The 14,135-nt window shown below is 33.6% G+C and overlaps 1 protein-coding gene across 1 annotated transcript; it reads left to right on the forward strand.

Moving 5' to 3' along the window:
* Window positions 1–5,861: 5,861 nt before the first annotated feature.
* Window positions 5,862–12,057, forward strand: LOC133880098 (E3 ubiquitin-protein ligase BIG BROTHER). The gene is made up of 10 exons (XM_062318980.1): window positions 5,862–6,009; window positions 6,114–6,196; window positions 6,809–6,862; window positions 6,980–7,158; window positions 7,798–8,047; window positions 8,179–8,213; window positions 9,509–9,553; window positions 10,428–10,555; window positions 11,707–11,815; window positions 11,914–12,057. Exons 4-10 carry the CDS (start codon window positions 7,018–7,020, stop codon window positions 11,962–11,964), a joined length of 759 nt encoding a protein of 252 aa, XP_062174964.1. The 5' UTR covers window positions 5,862–6,009; window positions 6,114–6,196; window positions 6,809–6,862; window positions 6,980–7,017; the 3' UTR covers window positions 11,965–12,057.
* The last annotated feature ends 2,078 nt before the right edge of the window (window positions 12,058–14,135 follow it).

Raw genomic sequence — 14,135 nt, forward strand, 5'->3', positions numbered from 1 at the left:
TTTTGCCGTTTTGATTGTTAGTCATCGAATGGTGAATCTGTTTCCTAGAAAGCATGGTTCATGCATTCACCCTGGTTAGTGGATGTTAGGGCCAGCCATTGTTGTCCGTAGTTTTTAATTTGTTGTCTTCATATTTAGAAAGAGACCATCGTTAAAGCCGGCTGGCTTGCCGGTGTTAATGTTGATTGCTATTGAGGAATGCAACTTTTTACTGAAGCAAAATTAGAAAGTAGTAAGCTTAACCGCAAGGTATAGGAGGCTGCTAAAAACAATAAAGTGAGTGTTTTCACATAATAAAATGAAATAGATAAAGTTAAATAGAGTAACTACTGTTGTGGCCGCGTGGCGGGACCGATCTCCTTTGTGGTGTCAGCTGCGATCACGGGTTAGGCGGCCATCATGCTAATTTGTCTTAAGTTGTTAATGTATGGGTTAGGTGGCCATCATGCTAATTTGTCTTAAGTTATTATTATTATTATTATTATTGTTATTATTATATGTAAAATGGCAACATTTACAACGGGAAAATGTAAATGAGTTATGCTAACAGGCCCGTGTCATATTTAAAGAATAAACGAGTGAATAATCATATCAATATATCATGGACTTGAGATGAATGAGTTCTATATATGTGCACACCGAGAGGCAAAATGATTTGCTTATTAAACAAAGTAGAGAGACAAAATGAATTTTATGGTTGGCCAAGGTGCTTGAATGCAAATCATATCTTGACCAAAAAGCATTTTGGGACATCCATGTTATGGGCATATCGTCTCCATGAATAGCATGAATTCCACATAGAAATGCTTAATAGTTAATACAATCGCTTATATATATTTTTAAGATAAAGTTTTTAAGAGCGAAAGACACTACTCAAATACACAAAAGAGACGTATAATCAAAAGAAGACAAATAATTAAAAAAAAAATCAAGAAAATTAAAAATATGTAAACAATCGTAGACATTTGTCCATTAATTAGCAAATAGTTTTAAAAATAAAAGCCTTTAGTTCTACTACAATCAACTTCGCAATCTTCAAGATTTCTGTTATTTCTTTTTTGCAACGTTCTAATTTATCTTGAGTACGTATTAGATAATTATCTGGCTAAACCAAATTATAGAGCGACCCGAAGATAATTATTTGGAAAGTGGATTTTGAGTTCTTAACTTACACTATGCAAAGTGCATATTGGGATTCAAAAATCTTGTTCTTTGTTTGATCTGTGAAGATGCCACAAGAAAAGAAGTCAACACTTCAACTAATCGAGTTGGAAGTGTTCTTGTAAACATAATTATTAAACTAATCCAACTTTATTAAGTTGACTCATAACAAATCTCTTTGGAATAATTGCTGCTCCACAAAACACTAACTTGTATGAGATGCACTATTTCTCCCTTTCGTCAATTCTTGACCAGCTTTTTGAAGTTCCTTATAATCTCTCTCTCTCTCTCTCTCTCTCTCTCTCTCTCTCTCTCACAACAAGACACGTGTGCATGCACAGGTATAATTAGACTGGAAAGATTGATTCCTTGCTTGCGAACAAGGTCTACTTTGGCACCATGTATCCCATGACAATAGAGATCTCCTTTATCATTCATTGAATTTGGTTACATGGGGCAGCTTTATTATTAGGGTATTTTGTGGTCTCACATAAACTTTTTACAAATTAGGTTTTATAAAAATTCATCCAATTCGGCCTCTAAGAGTGTTATTTGTCCCTTAGCATGTGAGAAGTACAAGTTTATTTGTTTTTTTTTTTTTTTTAATAATATTAATAAAAAAATGTGTTTCTTACATATGAGATATTTAAAAGACAAATGACACATTTAGAGATCGAGTTGGAAGAATTCTTACAACTCATTTCGTAGGAAATTTATATCTTGTGTGCTCTCATTATATTGATAACAAAGTTTCCCTCTATATCGGGTTAGAGAAGATTCTTCCAACACAGTTTATTAAATTGACATCTGTCTTTAGAGGACATGATTTCACACGTATTTTTAAATTGCAAGTGCATCTCTATTAATCCTATTAATAATGCACAAGAGAATCATATGCTCTGAAAACATATGCTTGTTTAATTGATTGGATTTGAGGAAATTTCTTCAACATAATCTATTAAATTGACATGTCTTTAGAGCACACAATTATCACATGTGTTTTCAAATTGTATGTGCATGCTCTGAGGACAGATATCAGTTTAATAAACTGGATTAGAGACAAATTTTCAATCCCAACTTGGAGGAAATTTTTATCTATATATCAATATTTGGAAGAAAAAAGTAAACAAGAAAAAGAATTTGGCCCAAGTAATTAATGGGATGTTCAAGAAAAAAATAACAAGAAAAAAGTAAGCAGTGATAAAGCCAGTTCTTAACTAAGCTCACCCAACAACTACATAAAAGTCAGCTGGTTCTGGTTATCTATCTTCAACCAACTTTCTGAGTGGCATGTTTAAGGGATGTGAATGCAGTAACATATACAATCACTTTCTCCAACAAATCAACAACCAAATCTTGAAGAAGTCCCTTAATTGAGGTGGTTCATCCCGGCTATATATTGAGAGTAACGTCATCCCGGTTATTACAACTATTTTATAACTTTTTGATAAGTGTCAGTATGTGATTGGAGCCACGTCTGCTATTGATAAAAATTTTAACATTCTCTAATCACCTGCTAACCAAATCTTGCAGACACGAATTAGAAGCGAGGTCCTTGATTGAGGCGGTTCATCCCGGATATAATGTTGAAACGAATGCTAAATCTACAATTCTTTTATAACTTTTGAACAATCGGCTGCACGTGATTAAAGCCACGTCAACTATGTACTAACAAAAATTTTAACATCCTTTAATTACATGTTAATTGACACAGTAAACAAGTTATGTTTGGTTGTCTTCAACTTTATGAACAGAAACAATTATTGCCGCATGTAGTAGGATATGATGGCTGTCACTATAGCTTTAGTAAGTAGTTATATACCTCACCTAATATTAGTTATGGTAACATAACTTACCCATTTATTCAAATTTACTTAATATCAAGTGAGACATAACTACAAGTGAACCACAAAAATTCAAATCCATCGTTTGAAAGAAAAAGGAATGGTATATCATTAGGGAAAAATAAGAAGAAGAATCGACGTACTTTCATAGAATCATTCGCTCGGTCTTGAATGTTGCATGAAGAATACTAATATGTCAATATTATGCATTATTTATAAGCACAAATAACAAAATCCCAAATGCATGGACAATATTGTTACATTTGCTTATTTAAATTAGCCTTGTCTACTCAGAGTTTAGTAGCAACAATTTTTCAAAGTACCTCTAATTACTAGAAAATGAGAACCATCAACTTGAGAAGATGTACATGTGTTGAGAAAAAGGATAAACCTTCCTCATAATTTTTTTTACAACCATTGACTATATGATAAATGAGAAATGTTATAGCTTCTTCTAGTGTTATTTTGATGCCCATCTGGAAGGACATAAATGTATTAAAAAAAAATTACATTTATATCCTTCTAGATGACATAAATGTAATTTTTTAATTTTTTTTATTACATTTATGTCATTCCAAAATGACATCAGAATGAGTTATATCATTTCTCGTGATAAATATGCCGGGAGGGAGAGCGTGTGTAATAAGCTGCATGTATTGCATCATTTGCATGCAATATTAGCAGCAAGAGGACACCCGAATTTTACCTATTCAGACGTTTGTTCGGACTGTTTGAACACCGGCCTTGTCGGTTAGAATTCAATTATTAGGTAAAATTCATATACTTTCTCTCTTTTTTATTTATTTTTTTTAAATAAATTTGTTGAGAGTCTAAATGAAGCAAGGTCATAGCAGTTGGAATTTTCAAAGATTTTGGTCAGAAATTTTGAACTTTTTATTAATTGATGAACCTTATCTTGTTTTACTTTAAAGCTGTTGTAGACTTGTAGTTGTTCGGGGGACCAAACTCCTTTTGGATTGAGCAATTTGTGGGGATCGGAAACCTTGAAGATTTGTACAGCTGTACGGCAAGGATTGCGCAGAGACAGATTTATGGTAAGTGCGGCTGCCAGAGATCTCACCGGCTGTGGAAACGACTTTTTACCTATCTTCTTTGGTCAATTATTTTATTTTATTTTTTTGTTTATTACTAAACTTCTTGAGATTATCACATTGCAAGAATAAAAGGTGTTTGTTTATGGGTTTAATTCTTTTTCTTTAAAAACTGAAAAATAAAATAAAAAATTATCCATTAACATCTAGGTTATAGTTCTTGGGACTTTGGGTTGCTTATTAAATTTAAGAGTGTTGTTAACGTTATTATAATTATTATTCTAAGTTTTTTTTTTTTTTTTTTTTTTTTTAACAGATTATTATAAGTTTCTTACTTACAAGTTGATTGACAGCTCATATTATATTGATATTAATTATAATGTCAATCATTAAATAATTAAAATTATCTATTAAATTTTCAAAATAAGTTTGTAAAAGAATTATAGTATCTGAAAGCATTTTCCTTAATTCAAATTTGCTTAGGATAAAGGAACAAAAGAAAAAAAAAAGAGAAAAATAAAAATGGAGGTAGCTAAACAGTTTATCCAAAGATCCATCTTTAGAATTCTTTTGGGTTTGCGATTTCTAAAAGTGCGATTTAAAATAACGATTTTAAAATGTACGATTTGACAAAAGTGATTTTTAAAAACGCAATTAAACGTTTGGTAAAATCGCTATTTAGCCTTTAAAATTATGCGTTTTCAAAAAAACACCATCTTACATGCGATTTGAAAAAGTAGATTTTTTGCGTTTTTTCAAATCGCAATGTTTAAAAACACAGTACCCAAATGATTTATGTTCTGTGATTTTGTTTAAAATCGTACTTATTGTCTACGAAATTGCAATCCCAAACGCATTCTTAGACTTCATATTCTCCCGAGATCTTAGCACCCCATTTAGAAATAAGAAATGATACACTTATCTCTCTTATATATCTCCATACAATTAAGTATTAAATTCATTATTGAATTTGCAGAACTCTACATCACCTCATAAATCTAAATATGAACTTAAAAATAAAATGTACAAAAAAAATATATAAAAAATATGAAAATATCATTTCTCTTCAGAAAATGGTAGCAAAACATATTTATATGACATTGACAAATAGTATATGTGTTTGGAAGTGATACCCAAAGAAATAGAGTAGGTTACTTTTCAAGAAAAGATTTGTAATCCTTCAATAGAAAGCACAACAGTATAATTGACTTCAAATCTTTTAGAACTTTTTCTTTTGATAATTAAAACCTTTTAAAACTTCTTTGTAAATTACTAAATTCCATTGTTTTATGGTATACCATACATTACTTCTTTACATGTGTCGCATTGGTATGGATCCAAATTTCTAATTTGGACAGTCAATTGAGATAAAGTTTTAATAGGATTCATTTGCTCCAACATGATCAACATGTTAAGGTCGAGTATGGTATGTCTCATTAGAGTCCTCTCTATTGCAGGAATGGGACAAACTGTAATTCGGTTAACAAATTACAACCAATTCTGGTCTATCGATGCTGGGATTATATTTTTTCTAATCTACATTTGGAATATTTTTTTTTTTTTTTTGAAATAATCTATGTTTGGAATTATTCCAGCTTTATAGGGATATACCAAACAAAACTCGAAGATCAAGAATAGGAAGTTAAAATAATGATGTAAGCAGTAATAGTAAGTGGAAATATGTGAAAATTGGTTCTGCAGTTTTGTCCCCATAATTACAGAAGATACGACATCGTTTTTCTTTTTTACTGAAATCCAGCATATAAGCATCAGCAGGAGAGAGAAAGTTGGATATGAGGGAGAGAGAGAGAGAGAGAGAGAGAGAGAGAGTGAAAACCCATTTCCTTCTACTTTCAGTTTCACTTTCGTGTACACAACAGACTCACTCTCTCTCACACACACAGAGACCCCTCTCCATTTGTCTGTGTTCTAAAGCTTCAACTCCCATCAATGTGCTTGTTCTCTCTCTCTCTCTCTCTCTCTCTGAATGTAAAGTTTGTATTTTTAGTGTTTTATTTCTTGGTTCTCTTAGCTGAATTTTGATGTCTACTTGCAGAAGAGTCCTTTGAATTTCAAGCCGTGTTCATTTGGTTTCCTTTTCTCTGTCTCTCAGTTTTTTTTCTCAATGTGCTTCCACTGGTAAATTTCCATTTCATTTACGATTAATTGTTATGGAAATTTTCTATTTTTGTTTTTTGTTTGGTTTGGTTTCTGAGGAAACTGGAGAAAATGCAAGAAAAAAACGGGAAATAATAAAACATGGAATTTATGTTCTGTGTTTGTTTTCTTAAGGGAACATAAAAAGATGAAATTTTTTCATGTTAGCTTAGCCGAGAGATTTGATGAAAGAAAATGTTTTGGGAAACTTTTTCTGTAATCCGCCGTTTGGTTTCTGAGAAAACTGAAAGGAAAGGAAAATTAGGAATGCTGTGTTGTATTTAGTTTTGGGTTCTGAAGAATGTGGAAGTTCTCTTGTCAGCTTAGATAAGTGTGTTTTTGTTGGCTCTGTGGTGTGTGATATCCAAAATTTTGTTTCTTTTCCTCTTCTGCTTCTCAGCAACCAAACGGAGGTTTAGCGAGGAAAAAAAAAGTAAATTTCTTTTGGCGAAAATTTTGTTGAGAACTAAAATGAGCCGTAAATGCCGATTCAGTCTCTGTAAACTGCCAATGTGTACCCTCATGAATTAGAGAGACCCGCTAATAGTTACACCTTACAGTGTGATTTTTAACTGCATTTTTATTCTTTTGCAGGGTTATTGAAAGTGGCTCAGCAATTTGATTGAAGCAAACCCAGAAGCCTAATATGTAGAATATATTTGAATTCCATTCCTTAATTTTTTTTGTTTTGGTCTTAATTTGCTTTTTGGGTCATATGTGACTGAGTTTACAGTTGCTAATGTTAAATTGTGTGGTAATTTGCAGCTTGTTTTGTTGATCGGAGTCTATATAGTGGTTTAAATATGAATGGGAATGGACAAATGGAGGTGCATTACATAAACACTGGCTTTCCTTACACGATTACTGAAAGTTTTATGAACTTCTTTGACGACCTTACACATGTACCGGTAAATTACGGTCATGCTGTACCAATGCATGATCAGGTATTTCTTGTTGTCAAATCTTGACAGTTATATGTCCGATTAGGTTGTTCATGCATTTGGATTGGTTACCTATGTTTGTTGGTTATCCATGATTGTGCATTTATTTTTCCTTTTTTTTCTTTTACATTGGAAGATACATTCTTTCATTCATAGGCAATAGGTGAGTAAGGCATTAAAGGATTTTGTAAAGAAAAAAAATGAAAAAAAATAAAAATAAAATTACTGTTTGTTTCTAGAGCACACAAAAGTTGATGCGTTAAGAGTGGCACTGATTTTTTTTTTTTTTTTTGATAAGTTCGGGTGGCACTGAAATTAACGGATGATGATGGTCGAATGGTACAACATTTTACTATGCATATCACTTAAGCAATTTGGAGGCTCAGATGTTTGATTCACAAAAATCCATTTGCATCAGTCATGGCGGTTGGAGTTTTCCTGTATATCTGCTGGAAATGCCTGTTTATAAGTATTGAAATTGTTGATTTAGGGTTCTTTTTTTAATGCATTCAACAACGCAATCTGTGAGAAATTTCTTTGGTGTATGTATAGGTTCTCACTAGAATATAATGTATTTTACTCATCATATTGAATTGCTGCCATAAGATGAAATGTTGTTTTCTTTTTTTATTCCGTGTCCAGGAAAGTGCATACTGGTCAATGAATATGAACGCATACAAATTTGGATTTTCTGGTCTGGGGAGTTCTTCGTATTGTGGTCCTTATGAGGTAAATGATCATTTAGCAAGAACGGAGGTCAGCAGGAGTGGCTGGGAATACCCTTCAACAATGGATGAAGAGCCTTCAACAACAGACTCACACTCACACTCACACTTACACTCACAGTCAGAAGGAGATGCAGTCATGGGTGTGCATGCTATCCCTGAAGAATGTTAGTATAAGAGAAGCTTGTTTTGTCCTTGAGTCATTCAAGTGAAGCTGTTTTCAATTTTTTAAGCATTAATCTGATAATATGGTAGTTACCATCATATCCAATATTCATTTATTTCTTTACCTTTGCAGGCAGTCCAACTCATCCTAATAGTAATAGTTCTCAGGTACGAAGCTTGCTTGCTGATGCAGCTTTATGTGATTGCTTCCCTTTCTTTCTCTTTTTTTTTTTTTGGGTGATTGCTTCTCATTGACATTAGTTTATGCTTAGGTAATACATCTATGTTTAAGAAGTGCAGCTCGCATCAATGTGCATACATACACACGCACACTGATGCACTCAATTCTAAAGTATCTTGCGCATGAGATAATCCAACGAAGAAATTGAGATCATTTTGTCTTGATGCCGTTGAGTTGCTTTCAACCTAATAATCTATTCGTATCAAATAATCTGTTTTTTTGAACCAACTCTCTTTACCCTCATATATGATACACATCTAAGAACTCTCTTAAGCACAATTGGAACCTAGATTTAGGCTCAGAATTGGGTCAATTCCCTGCATTTGCCCCCCTCCCTGAAGAATTCTGGCATTTGGTCGGTTCATTAGAAATTAAGTGGGCCTTTTGTTTTACCAGTGGAGGGGATTAAAGCCAATGGGTCTCTAGGGAATCAAAAACGAAAATAAAAAATAATTTTGGCAACTTTGCTGTTATATTCCCTGGGTGATGCTCAAAATTACAATTCCTTATACACTACTTATGGCTTTCAAAGCATGAGGTAACATCCTATGTTCTGGATTCTGGATTGTTCTTAAGAATTCTATTGTCTCTTACCAAATATTAATTTTTACTCTCAATTTTGTAATTTCATAAAATCTCCAATAACAAAGAAGTTGCTTTACTGCAAATAGTTGTTCTCTTTCTTAGAAACTTCACCATACGCAATCAATTTTTATATAGACTTATTTTTACATTTACTATCAAGCAATAAAATTATTCATATCCACTGTATTGTATTCTGGATCGTCCTTAAGAATAAATCCCTAACTTTGCATCACTTTTGATGAGCTAACATCCTGCATCCAGGAAAAAGAAAGGGTCTAGATTCTGGATCTTCCCTGCTGATAATCCTTTATCACCTACTTATGATTCTCAACGTAAATATGAATTAACATCACTCTCTCTACTTGCAGCATCATCACCATTCATATTTCTGTGCAACTTCTTTTTCTATGGTTGTCATTAAAATCCTCATCTGTTAGGTCATTATCATCCACATCCTTCCTCTCTTCTCTACTGTAGTTCCATGTTAACAATAATACCCTTATCAATTTCTGTTTTTTTTAATTGGAATCTTGTACTTGTTTGTTTTCAATTGCAATTGCTAACTTTAGGGGTAGAATCTGCAGTCTTGATGCCAAAAGCTGAGAAAGCATTTTAACTTTTACGTGTGTTGTTGCAGGTCACATGGCAAGACAATGTTGATCTTGATAACATGACTTACGAGGTTACTATATATAGTTTGCCGTATTATTTTACTTACAATGTAGTATATTTGCATATTTTTAAACCAAGTAATTGCACTTTTTTGGGTGATGATATTCTACTATTAAGCAGTAGAAGCACTTTCACTGGGCCTTGGCTTTACTGGATGAAATAAATTTGTTAGAAGTAGGAAAGTGTTCTCCCCCCCCCCTTCCAATCCCCTATGCAGTCAAACACCAAACAAATGAAAAGGTTCAGCACTAAACTCATTTATGTGCAACACAAAGATTTTTTTTATCTACTTAACTTAATTCATTAAATGATGAAATTGAGACTATGTATACTATGGATACTTAAAGAGCAATCACACCTGGCTAATGCTGACAAAGCACTTTGGGGGCTAGGAGAACTGCTTTTATATTGCAAAATACAAGGGATGAATTAATTGTGTTTTGTTCCCTATAACTGAGATTGTAATACTGAGATATTCAATCAGCTTATTTGGTAATCCTCATAATAACCTTTTAAACTATCATTTTGTATGCAAACCTCACATCTGATACACATCATAAACAATTACCTATCATTGTACAAAAAACTGATATATGTGGTGTAGAATTACCTAAATCCAGATTATGCGTTTGTTTCAAGAGTTAGGAACATTGGCTGGCTTTTAAAGGTTGGCAGACATGTCTAACAAATTTATGTTTATGTTTGGGGCAAGCGGAATCTTAGTAAAATTTTTAAAATGAGTGATGTAATTATCATTCAAATTTGGTTGGTGCTTTGAATGTTAGTGTTTGGTGTTTCTGTAGTAGGAAACTATTATAGCATAACTATTATTGAAATCATAATGGGTAGAAGTCAGAGCACATTAATTGTGTGCTGTTCTGCAGGAATTACTTGACTTAGGTGAGGTAGTTGGAACTCAAAATCGGGGTCTTTCACAGGAGCTTATTAGTTTGCTTCCAACTTCAAAGTACAGATTTAAAAACTTCTTCTCAACAAAGAAATCTAGAGAGAGGTAATTCTACTTTATAGATGCCTTTTTTTAATAATGCCAACTTTTATTCACCTATAGCTATAATCTTGCAATTCTATCTGGTTACTTTTGGCTTTGTATTAAATGCCATTTTTGCTTACTTCTTTAAGAAATCTAAGTATTTATGTGCATTTAAACGTTTCTAACCATTAGTTTTGTAAAGTCATGGGATAGATAATCAGTTCTATTATCTGTTTCTTTTATATGCGATCATAACTTACCTTACTAGAAAACTGTTTTTTTTTTTTTTTCCTAAACCAAAATTAGCTTTCTTATTTTTCTAACCCCAAAAAAAACATTTTGCACAGTACATGTTGGAGAAATTGTTATAATTGTCTATGGAAAGTGAATTAATTTATGGTTTGACATTACCGCAACATGAGACTTGACAACATTGTGCTTGCTTGACTAGTCTGGTGGCTGGTGCAATGATGGTTACACGTGTGGATGAGTTTGTTTTGCTATGAAAATAAATGCCTAAAATAGGAACTACAATGAGTCATTCTTATATAAGGTCATGCATTGATGGCTTTAGCGTGAAGCAAAATTGCTTAGTTTAAGGGGTTGTTTAGTGATGATGATACCATCGCTTGCATCTCATAGTTTCACCCTGTTTGTGCTTTTAATATAGTTTAGATTTTCCTGAAGCAAAATTACGAATACCGAGGAGAAAAAAGTGTAGAAATTATGATAAGTGCCTATTTCAGAAGTAATTGTATTAGAATATGGTTACAGGGTATGGGTTCTTTGAAACACTTACAACACTTCTTCTCTCTCTTTTTTCTTCTCCTCCTGTTTCGATGTTTATTACAAAAAAAAGAAAAAAGAAAAAAGATCTTGAAGTTACTTACAACTCTTTAAAGGAGGTAAAGATCCGTTGATGTCATTTGTTTCTAGTGAGCACCTCAACCTTGTTTTTTCTCCAGAAACTGTGAACTTAAATATTGTTATTAAGCTCCTCTTATGTAGTGTTGCTTATATATGAATTCGAAGTGTTGATTGAAGGTGTTGCTGCAACTTTCAGAAAATAGTAATTAGATGCAAAATTTTCCTTTTTAATTGGTCTTTCCCTATTCTCTATTACTTTTTTGTGGAGCTGTTCATCTGTTCATACTGGTATTGTCTGCAAACAGATGTGTGATTTGCCAGATGAGGTACAAAAGAGGCAACCGGCAAATAAAATTGCCATGCAAGCATGTTTACCACAGGGAATGCATCACCAAATGGCTTAGCATTAACAAGGTCAGTCAATGCTCTCATAAAAGCTGAACCTTTTCAAAATACTAGATCTGCATTATTTCTGCCGAGTGACTGATCTTATAATCCTGTGTTTTTGTCAGATATGCCCAATTTGCAACACAGAGGTATTTGGTGAGGAATCAAGGCATTAAAGCATCAACTGGCAAAATTAATGATATAGTCTAGAGTTCTCTAATCCATCAATCATTTCTTCCTCTTTTTTTTTTTTTTTTTGGTGGGGGGGGGGGGGGGGGGGGGGGGGGGGGGATGGGAATGTATACTACTTGGCTTCTTTTGTTTAAGAACCACACTAGCTTCCCCTTTCTTCATACAGGTTTTGTTCTGTAGTAAAACCATATATTTTGGCTTCTTGAATGATGCAAGTTAGTGCTTTGTATAACAATATAGCTGAGGATTCATTTTGACTTGACATTGGTCTGATCTTCTTTGCCTGTAAGCACATACTATTCCATGGAGGCCAAGAATCAGAACTCACAGATTGCATTATTATAGGAGGTATATGAGGGACTCTTACTTAAAGCTTATTTGTAATTGAGCTCAGTGCACGAGCTGTCGTGTGCCCATTTTTTGTTTGGTTGAAGGAAATCCACAACAAAAGACAAGGTAAAAGAAGGAAAAGGAAATCCAGCATTTCTCTGTATCGATATTTGGGAGTCTAATAGGCAAACTGAAATGGTTACTTAAACAAAATTTCGTAATTTTACATGTATCATGTAATTTGAAGCCAAAACTCTTGATTTTTCAAATAAAACTCATGATGATTGGGATATCAAAGAAAAGCATATGGCGGAGGATGTGGATTAGCTGCAATTTGGGTCATCAAATTGCAGTCAATCTGGGCATCAAATGAGAGAGAGCCCTAATGGGATTTACATAAACAAATAGGTGCTCGAATAAGATTTATATGCACAAATAGGTGCTCGAATAGCATAAGGTGCACACATCTAATTAATATATAGGACTACACAAATTGTACATTTAAGGAGAGACAGTAAACAACACATTAGCAAGAGAAAAACAAAGAACACTTCCACGAGTATTTTAGGTAGTACTTGGAAAGCTGTAACAATTTGTGGTTAGTAATACACCATCATAGGAAAAGAAATCGCAACCCCGGGGGTGACAAGTTTGCCCTGTCAATCCTCTGCATGCTCGATCGTAATATGTTCGACTTTCAAGGCCCTGCACTCATGTATTTGCCGATCATCGACTAATCTGCATTGCCCCACACTGAAAGCGGCAGTAAGCTGAGCCAGCTCTACTCGCAACAATGCGATCTCCTTTTGCTGTTGGCTCATAGCCTGGTTGAGCTGTGCGAGGAGCGTCGAAATATCTTGGCTCGAGAGAGTGGGCCGAGAAGATGTTTTTCTGTCCGATCGCTGTTCTCCTGTTGCTGGCTGGCTGGGAATATCCTGGCTCGAGAGAGTGGGCTGACAAGATGTTTTTCCATCCGATCGCTGTTCTCCTGTTGCTGGCTGGCTGCCAATGGACTTCGTGATGTTATCCATCTCTTTTTCAACACGCTGCTGGAGACGGTCTGTAAAGTTGACCATCTCACGAGACGCCATACGGTCAAAGAGGATTCTGAGGAACGCAGAAATGAGCTCCTCTAGCATTGTTTTCGTTTCTTTGTAAGTCTCTGCCATTGTTTTCTTAATGAATCAAGAAAAAAGATGCAAGGGTAGCGAAGCACTCAAATTACAGGTAATTGGTTCCTCCTGTGGGAGCTTGATGAATAGTCTCAGCTTAATAAATCCCTCTTTTTCTAAAGAAATGTCCATGGGTATTATTCTATTCTTTTCCTTTTTATTGGAGTTACTCCTTTTTCTTTGTTTTATTCTTTTCTTTAGGTGGTAGGCCATGAACAGCTTTCTTTTTTTCTTGATTCTTACTGCATGCATCCCATGCAAGGGCCGGACATATGCCATTTATATAGATTGAGTTGAAAGAATTTTATTTTTAAAATAAATTTTTATCAGCCATAATCATGACGTTGTTATAGATTGAGTTGAACGAATTTCCTTCAACGCAGTTTAAAAGAAATTTTTATCGGCCAAAATCACAAAAGAAATAAAGAAGACAAAATTACCTTGATAAAAAAAAAAAAAATCAGAAAAAAATGGGTTTTTTTTTTTTTTTTTTTTTTTTTTTTTTTTTAAATTTTTTATCAGGAGGTCTTTTTGTCATTTTTGCTCAAAAGGAAACATTACATTTACAATCCCAATAACAATTTGGAGAGACATTACACAAATTAAAAGTGTGAGAGAAAACATTACAAATTAGTTGGTAGTTAAAGGAAAGT

This window comes from Alnus glutinosa, chromosome 10 (assembly GCF_958979055.1).
Source record: "Alnus glutinosa chromosome 10, dhAlnGlut1.1, whole genome shotgun sequence".
In the NCBI taxonomy this organism is placed as follows: Eukaryota; Viridiplantae; Streptophyta; class Magnoliopsida; order Fagales; family Betulaceae; genus Alnus; species Alnus glutinosa.